The 18443-nt window shown below is 50.0% G+C and overlaps 1 protein-coding gene, 1 non-coding gene and 1 pseudogene across 2 annotated transcripts; 2 read left to right on the top strand and 1 right to left on the bottom strand.

Moving 5' to 3' along the window:
• Nucleotides 1-11984: 11984 nt before the first annotated feature.
• Nucleotides 11985-12486, bottom strand: LOC134734896 (FAM231A/C-like protein; annotated as a pseudogene).
• A 2910-nt stretch (nucleotides 12487-15396) lies between these two features.
• On the top strand, nucleotides 15397-17660 carry LOC129468971 (uncharacterized). Its single transcript, XM_055255009.1, has 2 exons — nucleotides 15397-16729; nucleotides 17287-17660. The coding sequence occupies exon 1, from the start codon at nucleotides 15397-15399 to the stop codon at nucleotides 16036-16038; it is 642 nt and encodes a 213-aa protein (XP_055110984.1). The 3' UTR covers nucleotides 16039-16729; nucleotides 17287-17660.
• TRNAE-UUC (transfer RNA glutamic acid (anticodon UUC)) lies at nucleotides 16169-16240 on the top strand. The gene has a single exon. It is a non-coding gene; the product is annotated as a tRNA-Glu (tRNA).
• Nucleotides 17661-18443: the final 783 nt, after the last annotated feature.

The following is an 18443-nucleotide window of genomic DNA, read 5'->3' as shown; positions in this document are numbered from 1 at the left end:
CCAGCGTGAAAAGGTTCAGGCAGCTGGCGAGGGGTGGGCAGGACTCTGAGCCAATATCTCATCATCGTTCTTGCTCTGGCTTGGTCTCTACATCTGTGAAATGGGACTTCCTCTCTGTTGTGGAGGCCCTGGGGACAGCTGGGAGGACTGGGGGGGGGGTGTGGTGGGGAGGTTGTGGTCCTTATTAGACATGCAGATTCCCAGGTCCCAAATCTGGTCCAGCCCTGGTAATCCTGATGTAGAGGGTCCACAGCCACATTTGGGAAATGCTGACCTAACGTACGGCAGGAAGGCACTTTCATTTGCTAAGAAGTACTGTTTGCATATGAAGGACCACTCAGACCTGCGCCTGTAGGAAGGCAAGGGGCCAGGGAAGTTACTAGAACACTGACTCTGGGGTCGTATTGCCTGGGTTTGAATCTAATCTTGGTCGCTTACTGGTGATGCTACCCAAGGTGTCTGTGCCTTCATTTCCCCACCTGTAGAAATAGGGATAGGATAGTGGAAGGTATTGAGGATGAGCTGAGACCGTCTGCATAGAGGGCTTAGCATAGTGACTGGTACTTAGCAAAGGCTCCATAAGTTATGATTGCTGGCACTGGCATGCTCTCCAGAGTGGCCCTCAGGACAGGGGCCCTCAGCCACCAAATCCTAGACAGGGCTGCCTCTGACAGAGGTGCTATGACAGGGCGTGCCACTCACCCTGCAGTCCCCATGGTCATGGGTGGTTGTTATCACACTTCTCCAGCAGGTGGCGGTAAAGCTCTTTTTTTCCACCACTCCCCCTTCTCCCCCCGCCCCGACGGAGTCTCCCTCTATTGCACAGGCTGGAGTGCAGTGGCGCAATCTTGGCTCACTGCAACCTCCACCTTCTGGGTTCAAGCGATTCTCCTGCCTCAGCTTCCTGAGTAGCTGGGATTATAGGCGCGCCACCACGCCTGGCTAATTTTTGTATTTTTAGTAGAGACGGGATTTCACCATATCGGTCAGGCTGGTCTCCAACTTTTGACCTCGTGATCTGCCCGCCTTGGCCTCCCAAAGTGCTGGGATTCTAGGCATGAGCTACAGTGAAGCTCTTAAAGAAGGGGCGGCTTGGCCGGGCGTGCTGACTCATGCCTGTAATCCCAGCACTTTGGGAGGCCGAGGTGGGCGGATCACGAGGTCAGGAGATCGAGACCATCCTGGCTAACACGGTGAAATCCCGTCTCTACTAAAATTACAAAAAATTAGCCGGGCGAGGTGGCACATGCCTGTAGTTCCAGGTACTTGGGAGGGTAAGGTAGAGGAATCGCTTGAACCTGGGAGGCAGAGGTTGCAGAGAGCCAAGATCACGCCACTGCACTCCAGCCTGGGTGACAGAGTGAGACTCCATCTTTAAAAAAAAGAAAAAAAAAGAAGGGGCAGCTCTGTCTGCTTCTCACAAAGTTGCTAGGGGTAAGTGCTGAGGCAGGCACCTGCCCTCGGGCTCCCCAGGTGGGCTGCTATTTGCCTGTGGGCTCTGCCTGCCCGCCTTTCCAGTCCCCAGGGATCTAAACTCCTGTGACCTCCCCCTTGCTCTTCTTGCCCTTTGCATTGCCTGGCTTGGCCTCATTAACGTCCCCAAATCTGTGTTCTTCTCTCCAGCTCCTCTGGCAACCCCTGACCCCCTTTATTCCTCACAGCCATTCCTAACTCCCCTCCATCCCAACCCCAATCCCTCTTCCACAGCTGTCGGAACATCCCCTAAGCTAAAAATCAGATTGCTCCTTGTCACCTTGGCTCGAATCCTCTCTCCCACTCCCCTCACTGTCCTTAGAATCCCCATGGCCCACATGGCCTGTCCTGGCCCAGCCACTGCCTGGGGCTCTGGCACTGTGGCTCACCGCGTCCCGTGTCCCTCTGCGCCCTGCATCCTCTAGGCCTTTCCAGGGGCTGTGCTCTTGGCCTGGGGTTGTCTTTTCTCTCTTTACCTGGCCGACAGTTACTTGTCCCTCCTCAGGGCATCACGTTCGGACCACCAGGCCAGCCCACTGCTGTTCCTTGGCACTTTCTCCGCCCTGGCGTGTCCCCGTCATAGCCCTTATCACTCCCTTGTATTTCCCTAGTCACCCTCCCTGTCTCTGAGGGTATGGGGGCCAGATGGCTCTTGCTGCCCTGTTGTTTTGGGGGATCTGCCTGGGCCCCTCCTGGTGTGTCACACGCATCCGGTCCTGGCCCCCTAGGAGGCAGCATGGTGGGAGCTGGAGGCCGAGCAGGCCCAGCTGCAGAGTCAGTGGCAGCGTGAGTAGGAGGAGCTGCTGGCCCGGCTGGAGGCTGAGAAGGAAGAGCTGAGTGAGGAGATTGCTGCCCTGCAGCAGGAGCGCGCTGAGGGCCTTCCCCTAGCTGAGAGCGAGAAGCAGCAGGTTCGTGAGCCTTGGCGTGGCCTCTGCTGCTCTCTGAGCTGCTCCTGTTCTGGGGCTGGGCCCCGCTCTGCCACCTGGCAGCTATGAGCCCTGGGGCAGGCCACTGCCCTCTTGGGGGCCTCAGTTTCCTCACCTGCAGGATGTGAGGATTAGAAGGGGGCTCGTGAGGCTTTGCTGTGCTCCATGCCTGGCACACAGTGAGCACTTACTAAGTGACAGTGACAGTCGTGACACCAGGAAAGCTGTTCCGTATTCTCCCATGCCTTGTCCCACCCCAGGCCGGGCATGGATCCTTGTGGCTGCCTTCTGAGCAGTCCCCACGATGCTCACAGGCATCAGCTGACCTGTCTCCCCAAATAACAAATCCCTAACTTTCCTATAATGTAACAGAGACAGGGCAGACTGCGCCCATCTCCTCTCCTCACCAGCTGTGTTCCTGGGTGAGTCGCTTCACTTCCTTGAGCCTCAGTTTCCTCATCTGTAAAATGGGTAGAAAGAAAGACTGCAGTCAGGGTGCTGTGGCAGGTTAGTGAGCTCTATGAGTGGTATCCACGTCCGGGATTCTTGTGACTGCCGTCGTGCCCTTTTCCAGGGCTGCATGTCTGCCCTGGGTCCACCTGCGGTGGCACACTCAGGCCTCTAAGCCCGCAGTGGGCACATTTCCTAGGCAGCAAGAAGCCTGCGCATGCCCCCAGGACCAGCCCATCCCCCAAGCCCTTTGTCCCCTGCCTCTGCCCAGGCCTTGTCTCTGAAGGAGTCTGAGAAGACGGCGCTGTCAGAGAAGTTGACGGGTACACGGCACAGCCTGGCCACCATCTCCCTGGAGATGGAGCGGCAGAAACGAGATGCCCAGCGCCGGCGGGCGCAGGACCGGGTAGGCCTGCGGTCACAGGGAGGCTTGCAGAGCAGGAGCGCCTTCTCTCCGCCCAGCTGTCCCGCGGCTTCCAGCACCCACCTGGCGGACTCCTCTTCCTCTCTCTCCTACCCTGGGTCTTCTATCCTGGTGTTCCTTGAATGCCTGTCTTCCTTTTGTGCTTCAGAACCTCTCACGCCTGCCACAAGTTACTCTTTTCCTTGGTGGTTCTGAACTTTAAATAAGGTAATGTATGTAAGAGTGCCATAAATGCTCAATAATTGTCATCTGTTATTATTTTCATCAGTAACATCATCTGAATCATCAGGACTCCTCCTCCTCCCTCCCTCCCCGTCCCCAATCCTGATTCCTGTTTACAAAGAATGTTGAAAAACAAGGAATTATGTATAACAGTTCCCAGTTTACTCAGGAAATTCTCAGATTATAAAGAGACATTACAAATAAACAAGTGAAAAGAACCTTGGTGGTTCCAACATAGTATGGCCATTGTTTTATACTCAAAATATAGAAAGACAACCTCAGAATAAGAACACTTTTGGAATTGAATAAATCAAGTTTGTCATTAAAATGCAAAGAAAAAACTCTCCAAATGTTGCTGATCTTCTGTTTTAAACTACTGTTCGGCTGGAGAACCAGAGAGCAGGGGAATCCACCAAAGAGTTTTGGGTGAAAATTAATCACCCGTCTACCGTAGTCACACCCCAATGCCCTTGAGACCCAGTCCTTCGGAAGGAGTGTCCAAGAGGTATAAAGCAAAACCGAAAAAACCGTTCCCAAATTCTGGAGTTCGTTTTCTCTCATTAAAAGTATAAATATCAGGCTAACACATGTTGACACACAATAACAGGGACACAGAATCCCTCCTGGAAGACCGACGGGCCCAGGGACCCCACGGGTGCCACGGTGGTTGACGAGGTTCACTAACTTGGTTCAGGGGGTCTGGGCACACCTCTGCATGAGACTCTTGTCTCTGCTGCTCCTCTCATCTCTACGCTGATTCCTCCCCACAATCCTCCTTTTCCTTGGGCCCCCGACGCCTCTCCGACCAACAGTCTCCCCAGCCCTGCAGCTTCTCGGTTTCAGACCTTTACTTCTTGATCCTCACTCCATAGTGAGATGTGGCCTTTCAGCAAATAAATTGATGTGCTCAGGGAGACTGAAAGGGGTAAACCAGGATTAGTGCTGCAGGGTCAGAGCCTAATGACACAAGCTTCTCTCCTCAGGCCTATTCATTTGAGATGCATCTCAGGCACTTAAGCACAGCAGTGCTAAGTTAGTACCAATTATATACATACACACATAAATATATAAAAGCATATAAATATTACATATGTAAATATAAATTGTGCCAATAAAATCAACATCAAGCTTGTTTTTAATCATTCACTCAAAATACATTGAACAGCTACTGTGCAAAGTCTTGGGACTGCTTAGAAACTTAAGAGGGCCGGGCACGGTGGCTCAAGCCTGTAATCCCAGCGCTTTGGGAGGCCGAGGCGGGCGGATCATAAGGTCAGGAGACTGAGACCATCCTGGCTAACATGGTGAAACCCCGTCTCTACTAAAAATACAAAAAATTAGCCGGGCGTGGTGGCGGGCGCCTGTAGTCCCAGCTACACGGGAGGCTGAGGCAGGAGAATGGCGTGAACCCGGGAGGTGGAGCTTGCAGTGAGCGGAGATTGTGCCACTGCACTCCAGCCTGGGCGACAGCGAGACTCCGTCTCAAAAAAAAAAAGAAACTTAAGACAAAAATATTGGGCCTGTAGTCCCAGGTGAAACCTAGGCAGGAGGATGGCTTGAACTAAGGAGTCCAAGTCCAGCCTGGGCAGCATAGTGAGACTCAGTCTTTTTTTTTTTCTTTCTGAGACGGAGTCTCACTCTGCCGCCCAGGCTGGAGTGCAATGGCACAATTTTGGCTCACTGCAACCTCCACCTCCCAGGTTCAAGCGATTCTCCTGCCTTAGCCTCCTGAGTAACAGATTACGGGCGCGTGCCACCACACCTGGCTAATTCTGTATTTTTAGTAGAGATGGGGTTTCACCGTGTTGGCCAGGCTGGTCTCAAACTCCTGACCTCAAGTGATCCACCCACCTTGGCCTCCCAAAGTGTTGGGATTACAGGCATGAGCCACCGTGCCTGGCCAAGACTCAGTCTTTAAAATAATGAAATAAAATAAAAACATAAACCTCAAGCAAAAAGATAAACTATGATTTCAATCATTGTGAAGCTCTTGATCTAGTAGATGAGATAGATATGTATATACCAAATATATATATATATGTATATATGTATATATATATGTATATATGTATATATATGTATATATGTATATATATGTATATATGTATATATATATATGTATATATGTATATATGTATATATATATGTATATATGTATATATATATGTATATATATATGTATATATGTATATATGTATATATATATGTATATATGTATATATATATGTGTATATATATATATATATACATATACCAAAAATACTGTAATTTCAGAGAAGTGCTATACGGTCTAATGTTGAACAACTTCTGGCATTTGACTGATGCTGTTTAAAGCTCTTCCCCCATTTTCCAGGGGTATAAATCGAGGCAAGTTATTTTGGTATTTACTACATTTTGGCTTCTTCATATGCAAGGGGGTTATGACAGTAATACCTACCTCATGAGGACATTATGAGGACTAAACGAAATCATGTATGTGTAGCCTCCACCAGTGCCCAGAGACATTGAGTACTCAGCTAGATGTTAGCTAGTAGATTTTAAATTTGTATTTATTCTTATAGTTTTTAAGGTAAAATTTACATTCACTGAAATGTTAACTGTATGTTTTTTGACAAATGAATACACTTCTGTAACTCATATCCCTATCAAGAAAGAGACCATTTTTACCACCCAGAAATTTCTCTCATGTACCTTCCCAGTCAATCCCCTGCCAGAGGGAACCACTGTTACGATTTTTTCACCACAGATGAATTTTCCCCTTTCTATAATTTCAAATAAATGGGAAGGTATGTGCTCTTTTGTGTCATTTATCTTCACAGACTTTAAAATAAAAAAGTTACAATTTTAAACCTTTTGGGCATTTAGTAAAAATCTCCTTCCCACCAGTAGCCACCAGTCACCAGTCTTCATTTCTCTCTCTCTCTCTTTGAGACAGGATCTTGCTCTGTCATCCAGGCTGGAGTGCAGTGGCATGATCATGGCTCACTGCAGCCTCAACCTTCTGAGCTCAAGCAATCCTCCCACCTCAGTCTCCAAAATAGCTGGGACTACAGGTGCCCACCACCACGCCTGACTAATTTTGCTTGTATTTTATGTAGAGACAGGGTCTCACCAAGTTGCCCAGGTTAGTCTCAAACTCCTGAGCTCAAATGATCTGCAGGCCTTGGCCTCCCAAAGTGCTTGGATTACAGGCATGAGTCACTGTGCCTGGCTCAGTCTTCCTCTGTTGAAGCAACCAATGTTATTAGTCTTATGTGGGCCATCCCATGGCTTATCGTTATTAACTCAGGTGTTTACACAAGGCTCTTTGAGAACTCAGTTTTAGAGGTTACCCAAAGCATCCTATGACAACTCAGCCTAAAACGATATGAAATCAGTTTTAACATAACTGAAGTTTCTACATTCTGACTCCAAATGTCAGATTGTGACATTTTATCTTTCTCTGACTTTATGCCTAATTTACTTCAACTTCTAGCATCTATCATTCTCGTTTATGAACAAATATGTATTTAACCAATGTGGAAATACGAATCATGAGCCAAACCAAATCCTGGGCTTGTGTAGCCGATAGTAAAAAATTCACCAAAATAACCACCCGATTACAGTTTCATGCAATGTGATAGGAGTAAGGAACCACCACTGGGAGGTCAGAAGGTGCTTTTCAGAGGTGGAGACTACAGCTGTTCTCAGAAGGATAGGGGTTAGAAGAACCTTCCAGGCGCAGAGCAAAGCGTGAGCAAAAGCTCTGTGGAGGCCAGGAAGCTGGTAAATAGGGAATAAAAGAGGCCAGCTGGGCTGGAGCAGAGACAGCAGAATGGAACTGGTCTGAGTAGCGAGAAGAGATGAAGAAGTGGGCAAGGCGCCTGGCCGTTTGGCACTTGGTTAGTTAGGAGGTTTTGTCTAAGAGAATGGGAAAGTGTTTAAGTGCTTTAGGCTGGGAAGTGACACGGTCACATTATATTTTGAAAAAGCCACTCTGCCTGTTGTGTTGAGATTAGAGAGGCGATAAAGGGGATATGGGTAAACCACAAGAAGACTAGGTCAGTAGTCCCTCCAGCCTCACTCCCCAGGTGAAGGTAGCCTAGACTAGGGTGGTGATGGAGGAGATAGAAGAGGACAGATTCAAGGAAAATTTGGAAGGTAAAAACCAGTAGGATTTGCTGACGGATGGAATATAGGAGGGGAGAGGCAGATTATCAGGGATGTATCTTAGTTTTCTTATACAAGATAGATTCAGTTGCCATGAAATTGTTAATTGAAATTGACTTTAAAGAATGGCATGACCTAAAGTTATGCAAACATTTGCCTTAGATCAAATATCAAGTTTTCAAAATTTTTAGCTAGGTGGACGGCATGGCTTTACTTCCTATTTCTTGGTATTCTAATCTTGTTGAAAAAGTTTTTCTTTTTCTCAAAGGCTTATTTCAGTGGAAGCCCATCTGCAAAAATCTGTTATAAATTTAAATTAGAGGCCGGGCGCAGTGGCTCACGCTTGTAATCCCAGCACTTTGGGAGGCCGAGGCGGGCGGATCACGAGGTCAGGAGATCGAGACCATGGTGAAACCCCGTCTCTACTAAAAATACAAAAAATTAGCCGGGCGTGGTGGCGGGCGCCTGTAGTCCCAGCTACTCGGAGAGGCTGAGGCAGGAGAATGGCGTGAACCCGGGAGGCGGAGCTTGCAGTGAGCCGAGATTGCGCCACTGCCCTCCAGCCTGGGCGACAGAGCGAGACTCCGTCTCAAAAATAAATAAATAAATAAATAAATAAATAAATTTAAATTAGAAAATAACTACAAGTGCTATTGGCACGTTGGTTATTGTTTTTGCGCGTGCCCTAAGGCCACCTCTGGGGGAGCTGGGGGCTGTCTTCTGAAGCCTGCGCGACTGCACCGAGTGCCAGTGCCTGGAAGTCAGACTCGGGGGCCGTGCGGCAGCGGGAGGCCTGCGGTCCTAAGCGCGGGGTCGCTCCGGGCCCCCGAGGGGTGTGTCTCCTGCCTCTTTAACCTGGCAGGGGCTGTTCAAGCGGCGGGGAAATCAGCGATTTGGAGGGTGGAGGGCTGGTGCTTTGAAAGAGAGGCGGATGGCCGGGCGCGGTGGCTCATGCCTGTAATCCCAGCACTTTGGGAGGCCGAGGCGGGCGGATCACGAGGTCAGGAGATCGAGACCACGGTGAAACCCCGTCTCTACTAAAAATACAAAAAATTAGCCGGGCGTGGTGGTGGGCGCCTGTAGTCCCAGCTACTCGGAGAGGCTGAGGCAGGAGAATGGCGTGAACCCGGGAGGCGGGGCTTGCAGTGAGCCGAGATCGCGCCACTGCACTCCAGCCTGGGCGACAGAGCGAGACTCCGTCTCAAAAACAAAAACAAAAACAAAAACAAAAACAAATAAAAGCGCAAAGCGAGAACTAGCTTTTAATGAGTTTACAATAAAATCTAAACTAGTTGTCATGGTCTGCGCCGGCTTGCCTCCATTCCCCATCCGCTAATTTTTATGAGAACAGTAAATTATTAGTATTATTATTATTATTTTTGAGATGCAGTCTTGTTCTGTCACCTAGGCTGGAATGCCATGGCTCAATCTCAGCTCACTGCAACCTCCATCTCCCAGGTTCAAGCAATGAGAACAGTAAATAAACTACAGTTCACATAAAGTGCACAAATCTTTAGTGCAATTTGTTTAATTTTGATCAATGTAATCACCACCAAGCTTAAGTTATAGAAAATTGCCATCATCTGAGAAAGGCCTGTTAAAGACCCTGTCCAAGCGATTCCCACCCTGTGTCCTCTTAGTTAATCACTATTCTGATGTCTATTCCCATAGGTTACAATTGCCTGTTCTTAAAGTTCACGTGAGTGAATGTACATATCTTTTGTATCTGGCCTTTTTTCTGCAGTTATGTTCATTATACTCATGAGATATATCCATGTAGTTTCATAGATCACTTCTCAATTTTGGGGTTATTGAATTCTTGTGCTGAGTATTCTTTTTTTTTTTTTTTTTTTTTTTTTTTGAGACAGAGTCTCGCTCTGTCGCCCGGGCTGGAGTGCAGTGGCGCAGTCTCGGCTCACTGCAAGCTCCGCCTCCCGGGTTCACGCCATTCTCCTGCCTCAGCCTCCGAGTAGCTGGGACTACAGGCGCCCGCCACCGCGCCCGGCTAATTTTTTGTATTTTTTAGTAGAGACGGGGTTTCACCGTGGTCTCGATCTCCTGACCTCGTGATCCGCCCGCCTCGGCCTCCCAAAGTGCTGGGATTACAAGCGTGAGCCACCGCGCCCGGCCGCTGAGTATTCTTATAACAGTCTTTGTGTGCACTTGAGATTCATGGAAGTCCTTCAATTCATGACCTGAGTATAAGTTTAACATTAGTGTAAATTGCCAGTCTTCTAGAATGTTTTTTTTCACCAGCGATGACAGTTGAAGTGGCACCAAATTCTTGTCAGCATTTGGTGTACTAAGTTTGTTAAATGTAGCTATGTTCTCAGACCAGTCTGGCCAACATGGCAAAACCCTGTCTCTACTCAAAATACAAAAATTAGCCGGGCATGGTGGCATGCACCTGTAGTCCCAGCTACTCAGGACGGGGAGGTTGCAGTGAGTCAAGATGGCACATTGCACTCCAGCTTGGGTGACAGAATGAGACTATGTCTCAGAAAAAAAAACAAAACAAAAAACTAGCCATACACTGGTGAATGGTTAGTGCTATCTCAGTGTGGAATTAATTTGTACTTGCCTAATGAGCAATCCTATGAGGCGTATTTTCTGATGGCTTCCTGCATATAAGAAATTCTCCTCTGCAAAGGCCTATTCAAATATTTTGCCTGATTCTATTTGGCTTAGCTCTATATTACTGATTTACAAAATTTTCACATATATTCAGGAATTGAGTCATTTTTTAAATAAATATTTTGCAAATGACTTTTCCCAGTCAGTAACTCGACTGATAACTGAAAGCCGTCAATGGGAAAATCACAAAATTTATAAATTTAGAAGGCAGATTTTATTTTTTATAAAGGGTTACAGCCTGCAAGGTGGCCATTCTGACAGACTGGGAGGCACACCATCCTGCTGAAACCCGAAAAGCAGGTTTCCAGCGAGGGGAGGCGGGAACAGGGATTCATGTTGATCTGGTGGGCCACATATACATATTCAACAGGAAATAGGAGGAGCTCTGAATATTCATGAAGGGATCCTGCTGCATGCATGCTGAGTAAACATGCCTGTTACATGCAACCCATGTTCACTTTGGGGTGGAGACAACATTTAAATACATTATAATTAGGCCCTATGCTTCAAAAGGGGAAGCAGGGACACAAAGGCAATCAAGTGCACAGCCTCTGTAAACTGTCTAGAACCAGTCCACAGCCAGTGGTCTCTTATCAAGGGAAAGTTACTGAAATCAGTCTCTTGTCCAATCAAAGCTGTAGTTATGGCTTGTGTGGGGAGGGCTCAGTCAGTTCATGGTAATGGGTGAGCTGCAAGTGCTTCAGCATTGCTTATCTCAAGGCCAGTGCTTGTTTAGCTAGAGAAAAAAAGGAAGAAGAAAAAAACCTGTAGCAGTTAGAACATAGTTTATTCTTTAAGTTGAGGGGTGCATGACTCAACCTCGCCTGGCATGGCCTTAGGTCTTGTTTATAATACAGTATCTTACTACTGTAAGGAGTCTGTTCTGTCAGTCTTAGGATCTCTATTTTAACAATAATGCTGGTCAGTTGTGTCTACACGACAAAAGGGAGAGAGTATAAGGAGAGGTGTCTGAGCTTCCAAATACCGGGCAGGAACTCAGTATTTAAGACTTCTCTGGGGTCTCCTTGGCCAAGAAGCCGTCTGTCCAGCTAGTTGGGTGGCTTCAGATTTTAATTTTAGTTCTCAAAGCATTTAATTTGATGAAACTTTGCCATATTTTTTCTTTATTTTTAAAGCCTGTTATGTTCTATAAAAATCTTTCTACTCAGGATAGTGAATGTTTTCTCTTAATTTTATCTCTCCATGAGTTCCAGAGTTTCAGTTTTAATTTTTAAATTGATGACATCTAAAATTCTACTGCTAACAAAAACATTCTTGGGGGTGACCAAGGACAACTCCAAAAATCTTCCATAAATGGAAGTAAGACTTACTCCTGAAAGAACTTGCTGGGATCCTGAGCTGCAGGGCACAGTGGCTTTAGTGCACCTCTGCTCTTACGACTGTTCAGAAATTGTCTTTGTGAACCCATCAGGCTGTTTCAAAATCAGTAGTGTAGGGTTTGCTTGCAACATGCAGTTATGCAGCAGCTGTTTTTTGGATCTCGTGAGCGCCTGCATGCATACTTCCCCGGGAATTTTCTAAATTTGAATTCTCATGGTATTTCAAGTGGCTTAGTTGTCTCTTTCTTTTGCCTACTGCCACACACATACCACCAAATCCTGCACTCCAAGCTTCTCCTTCTGCACCCTGAACTCCCAACCTCCAGTTAGACAATCCACATCTTCCCACACCTGCCTCAGGCTCCATCAGGCCACTGTGCCTCCCGCAGCAACCAGGCCAGGGGGAATCTGGATTCCTATTACACTTCTGAGGAAGGTGATCGGGGGCGTGGAGGATGTGGGTGGGAGGGGGCGAGGTTGAGGGCAGGAGTACACTGTGGTCTTCTACCTCACTGGCCCAGGTGCTGCTGTCCTTCTGGTTGTCTGCTTTCAGCCCAGCGTGGGAAATCAGGTCTGCGCCCTGATCTTCCTGACTCTCATTTTATGAGGAACCTGAACAGATGAACCATCGCTCTTGTCCCACATGTTCTGTCCAAAAGGTGCCCTCCTGTCTGCTTGCTCGGGGGCCTGCCCTCTGAGTTCTGACACTCAGGCTGGGATGCTGCACATTACAGAGACTCTGCAGCCTGGCAGGGGTCTTACTGTTCCACACCAGCAGGATAAAGGCCGCGGGGCATGCTGTAGTGGAAAAGCATTCAGAGGCGTGGGCTGAAGGCCTCTCTTTCCACAGTCCCTTTGAAGACCCCATGGAAGTAGACACCCCTTTGAGGAACAAGGTGGCCCAAGGCCTGGCTTCACACGCAGGCTCTTGGGTCCCAGCGGGTCCTCTGTGTGCCTGGTGTAGCCGACTGCTTCATGCATCTTACCCAGTTCCTTCTCCTCCACCACCCAAGCTCCTCCTTGACCCCCTTGCTCGGCTGTCCTCAGGACAGCAAGATCCCCAGCCCTTGGAAAAGCCCCATCTCCAGTGCTTGGGGAGGGAGTTGGGTTCAGGTCATCTAACCACAGAAGAACAGAGAACCTGAGGCAGGAGGAAATCCCTTCCCTTGCTGGGTCTCTTGGCACAGCCCATCCAGGGGCCTGGGTCAGGGTCCAGGTATCCTCTACCCTCCTATAGGACCTGGATTTTTAGGCCCCCAAGGTTGGTCGACGTGGAGTCTTTCACACTGTCCATCTGGGAACTGAAGGAATATCCCATGGGGCCCTCTCTTACTCATTAGAGACACCCAGAAAATCCTCCAGCAGAAACTGGGTGCAGTGTACCAGACCACTATAATTATAATTGCAGGGTGTGGAGGTCAGATACATTTCGTGACTATTTTCTCTCTGTCTGTGGCTTGCTTGCCTTTTCACTTTCTTAGTGGTATCTTTTGATGAGAAAGTGTGGATAATGTTGATGAAGTCTAATCATGCCTTTCTTATATATATATTTTTTCTGTGTCCTGATTGTTTGTAGGTTAATCTTTGCCTACCAACAAGTCACAAAGTATCCTTGAAATGCTTTATATCTTTAACTTTTAAGTTTTGGTGTATAATGCACCTGAAATTGCTGTTGTGTGTAGTGTGAGGGAGAATAACATTGTTGGTCTCCCCACATCCATATAGAAGTCCATTAATCAAAATGATTCATTTTCTTTTATTGAACTGCTTTTATTGAAAACCCATTTATTGACCACATAGCTGTGGATCAGTTTCAAGTCTCTTAACTCAGTCTGTTTATCTATTTGTCACTCCTGATGCCCTGTCTATAATAGCTTACAGTAAGCCTTAAAGTCAGATAGTACAAGTCCTTGTTCTTTTTTACACATTGCAATAAATTTTGAAATAGGTAATAACTCATAAAACCATCACACACATCAGGATATGCTGTCACTTCATCCCTTTCTGATATGGTTTGGCCGTGCCCTCACCCAAATCTCAACTTGAATTGTATCTCCCAGAATTCCCATGTGTTGTGGGAGGGACCTAGGAGGAGGTAATTGAATCAAGGGGGTGGGTCTTTCCTGTGCTATTCTCCTGATAGTGAATAAGTCTCACTATCTGATGGGTTTATCAGGGGCTTCTGCTTTTGCTTCTTCCTCCTTTTCTCTTGCTGCTGCCATGTAAGAAGTACCTTTTGCCTCCTGCCATGATTCTGAGGCCTCCCCAGTCATATGGAAGTGTAAGTCCAATTAAACCTCTTTTTCGTCCTGGATTCTGTTATGTATTTGTCAGCAGTGTGAAAACAGACTAATACACTCTCATTTCTGAGTGGGACACATGCTCTCACTCGCATATGCTGGTTGCTGACTTGTGACGGAAGATTCTCTATTGTACCCTCTGGGGACAATACATCTCCAGTTGTCTGTGGGGAGGATGAACATGCAAAATATCCACAACACTCAGCACAGAGTCTGGATTTAGTCCCATTAGTCTGAATGGGACTAATGCCCTCATAAAAGGACCCCGGGGAGCTCTCGCCCTCTTTCTGCCCCCTGAGGATACAATGATACAGTCTGCAACCAGAACAAAAGGCCCTCACCGTAACCCTACCACGTCGGTACCTTGATCTCAGACTGCCAACCTCCAGAACTGTGAGAAATCAATTTCTGTTGTGAATCAGCCACCCAGTTTATGGTACATCGTTATAGAAGCCCGAACTAAGAGATGGAGTCCCATGGAGAGTCTCTAATTTGCTAAGCTGGTCATCAGGAGGGTTGTTGCAAGTGAGAAACAGGAAGAGTTGACACTTTGTGTATATGAAAGAAGACAGTGGACAGGCCCATTGTGTCGGCTTTGTCCGCCTTGGCAAACTGGAGACGGAAACTCCATTCACCATCGCCAGCCACGGGAGGACTGGCAGGACCTTCAGAGGAGGTGAGGTCGACTTCTTGGTAACTTTAGATCCTGAAACCTCCCAGGATTTCTCTTGTCTTCCCTTTGATCTCTCTTCTGCCTACCCAACCGGACAGGACTCTCCGCCTTTCCTTCCCGGCAGAAAGGGGTCCGCTGCGGACGGGACCAAAGTGAGCAGCTGGTTTCCCTACGTGTCCCTCCGGGCCTGGGCGTCTCGGGAGCTCAGGCTGACCCGAGACCTGACTCCCGGCGAGTGGGACCAGCAGGAGCCTGGAAGAGCGCGCGCACCGGGGTGGAGTTTGGGCGCCGGGGTCGAGAACCGCAGTCAAACCCTTTTCTTCCCCGGGCACCGCGCACCTGCCCCCGGGGATGCCGAAGGAAGTGACCCATAAAGCTTCTCTGCACCCGAAAGAGGCCTGAAGCTCCAGGAGGGCCGAGAGGAGCCTCGTGAGCGAACCCAGCCCTCTGCCTGGCTGGCGCTGGTCAACAGGCTCGGAAGAGGCCGATTTGGAGGACAGAGCGGGAGAAAAGACCTGGAGGTTTCGAATCTCATGATGTGGAGATGTTAAAAGCCTCCATCCTAAGGTCCGACTGTGCGGGGGAGCGCGGGGGTCTCAAGCGGGATCGAGCCCTGAGCCTTCATCTGGAGAGTCCTTTGCACAAGCTCAGAGCGCAGGACCACGCGCATCCGTGGTTCTCAAGAGGGGGCAGCTTCGCCCGGACACGCCTGTCCCATCCCCGCGGGGACACTAGGCCACGACTGGGGGAAGCGGGGACGGAGAATGTTAACCCCCCGGCATGTGTCTAGTCCGCGGAGGCACGGATGCTGCTAAACACCTTACGATCCACGGGAGGGCCCCTCCCCTACCCCGAAGTAGCCATTCCGCAGAGGTGGAGAAACTCGCGTGTAGCTCAGTGCCCACGCACTTGGCCCGTGGGAAATCACGAATTGATGAACAGTTGGATCTTGGATCTGAGGGAAAAAGTCCAGCGTCAGAGGGAACTCTGGAAGTTTTGCCCGGAGCAAACGGAAGGGTGGCGTTGCCATCGCCCAAGATGGGAAGATGGCAGGTGTCACAGGTTGCAGGGGAAGGTCGGAGAGCAGCTGAGGGCCCCGGAGCCTTCCTGGAAGGAGTTTCCCATCCAGCCGCTCTCGCTTTCCGCATCCGCCTGGTTCCTTAGAATGCTGAGGGTGCCGGCGTCCGGGTCCTTCATGGTGCAGAGGGTGCCCCCGTCTCACCCCGGGCGCCTCCCCGCTGCCGCCTCCTCCTGGAAACCTGGTGCGCGGCTCCGGACCTGGCGACCCGCGACCGGCTGGTCACTTGCTGTCGCCTCGCAAAGGCGCATCCCTGGTTCAGTGGTGAGCCGCGGCCGGGTCGCTGCAACTCGCTCCAGGACTCGGGACTCGTGGCCTCGGTGTCCCTCGCGGAGCCCTCGGGGTGTCGCCTGCAGGCTCTTTTTTTGAGCGGGGAGGGCATGGCCTTGTGAGAGGCTCCAGGAGGAAAGAGCGACCCTCCCCAGGCCCAAGTCCTCCCACAGCTCAAGGAAACTGTCGCTTCTGTCGGAAGAAGGGAGAGGAAGCTCCCTCCTGTGTGTCCCTGGTGGTCTAGTGGCTAGGATTCGGCGCTTTCACCGCCGCGGCCCGGGTTCGATTCCCGGTCAGGGAATTGTTTTGCACTGGCCGCCCTCCCGCAGGAATCTTCCTTCTCTACGCTGTCAGCCGGCCTGCTCCAAGGGCCAGAGGCAGAACAGTCTCCGCAGCGAGGGGCAAAGCCGGGCGAAGGAGGGCAAGTCCTGCTGGACCACCTCTCACCACACACCGCTGCTATTTATCTCCGTGCCCGTCATCCGCGGAAGCAGCTTTAGAGGGCGACTGAGCGTCTAGCTCAGGTGTGCACAGCCGGGCAGAGATGCCAGCCCCCGTGGAGCTGCACCCAATAAGCCCACCCTGTTTGCCATCGCCGCCCTGGAGGCGCCTTAGGGCTGAGCTGCGAATAACTAGGAGAGAGGCCAAGCCAAGTCGTGGCGTTTGTGCCAGCCCCGGACACGGGCACCGGCCAGTCAGCGGAGCCTCCTCACCTCCGTTGGCAGCTAACGCGCTCCTTGGGCCTTCGGAAGAGGCGACCGGAGGCGATGCCCGCGAATTTGTTAGGGGGGTGAGCGGCGGGTGAGGTCCTCGAGGGCGGTCCCGTTTGCTGATGGAGCGGTAGAGGGAGGCGATGCTCGCTGACCCATCAAGGGCAGCAGGTGGGGTAGGCACAGGTGGAAAACTGCTGCCGGTGCCCGAAGCAGAAGGCAGGTGTGAAAATCAGCACTGGGACGTGGAAGCGATGGTGCCACAGTCAAATCCCACGGTGTCTACACTCCACCAAGCACTTGCGCACGCTTCCCCTTTTCCATCCAGTACTCCCGAGAGGGGTTCTTCTGTAAGCTCAGGGGAGCGCGGGAGCCAGGCAGGTGAGGTGCAGACTGGGCAGAGGCGGCGGGCAGGACCCCGGGGGTGAGAGGGCGCCGTGGCTGCGGGGCGGGAGCCGCTGCTGAGAGGCGGCCTGGTCGTCTCGTGGGGTGACCGTAGATGGAATCTTCGGTGGAGAGTGGTTCGGAAGAATGGCGAGGGGGGCAGTGGGGAGGGTGGTGACCCTGAGCGTCCGGCCGGGACGAGGAGGCTGTGCTGTCCCTGCAGGGCGTGTGCACAATTCCACTTACCTGGCAGGGGAGAGACCGTGGTCACGAAGGGGGTCCTCCCAGAGTGAAGCTTCTTCATCGCGCTCTAGAGTTGCTGATCCCTGTGATTTCCTGAATGTGGGAAACCGTGTTTGTGCCGGAAGAGGGCTGCGCTCTTTACCTAACATAACGGGGTTCAAGACTGACGTCGCCTCACGCCCACCCGAAAACGTTTACATGGCTTCCTCGTCTCTTTTTTTTTTTTCCTGTCCTGAAGTTGCCTCATCCTCACATCCCCTCTTTTTTCTCTTCCACACTCGAGAGTGTCTCTCTCATTAAAAGTTCCACAAATATTTGAAATATCTCAACCAGAAAGACTGCAATAAATACATTATTTCATTCGTGGAAGCTACAGACCAGCTAGGTTGAGAGTTGCTTGATATTTTCTGCTAAAGAGTGAGGCGTAGAGCACTTCGAAGGTTTCTCTTTGGGCCGTTGTCTGTGTACTCTTGGGGTTCCTTCTTTTCCCCAGACAGTATGGCGCTGTGGGGCCAGCGGTAAACTCTGCTCTCTGGCTCTCTGGCTGCAGATAAAGGCCGCAGCCGGTGCAGGAATGAAAAGCAAACCAAAAGACACGTGGGTTCGCCCCAGTGGGTCCAAGATAGAGTCTGACTGTACCAGGATTCGGATTAGAACAGAGGTTGCTGCAGGTACAACGCAGACTACTAACCACTATAGAATGACCAACGCGCCCCACACTACTGCCTGTCGTTTTGCTTCCCCACCCTTCTTTTATTTATTTATATATATTTTTTTGAGAGACAGAATTTTGCTTTGTCGCCCAGGCTGGAGGGCAGTGGTGCGATCTCGGCTCACTGCTACCTCCGCCTCTCAGGTTCAAGCGATTCTCCTGCCTCAGCCTCCTGAGTAGCTGAGACTACAAGCGTGCACCCCCACGCCCAACTAATTTTTGTATTTTTAGTAGAGACGGGCTTTCACCATGTTGGCCCGGCTGGTCTCGAACTCCTGACTTCAAGTGAGTGATCCACCTACCTCGGCCTTCCAAAGTGCTGGGATTACAGGCGTGAGCTACCGCGCCTGGTCCCCGAATTTTTTTTTAATGTAAAAACATTATGGGGTTTTTACTTCTTTATTCTTGGGCAGCTGCAGGTTCTTGTGATTTTCTCTCAGGTCTTCTCCCCATTT

This window comes from Symphalangus syndactylus, chromosome 12, assembly GCF_028878055.3.
Source record: "Symphalangus syndactylus isolate Jambi chromosome 12, NHGRI_mSymSyn1-v2.1_pri, whole genome shotgun sequence".
Taxonomy (NCBI): domain Eukaryota; kingdom Metazoa; phylum Chordata; class Mammalia; order Primates; family Hylobatidae; genus Symphalangus; species Symphalangus syndactylus.
The sequence above is the reverse complement of the archived record's forward strand: the minus strand, read 5'-3'. Positions and strand labels throughout refer to the sequence as shown.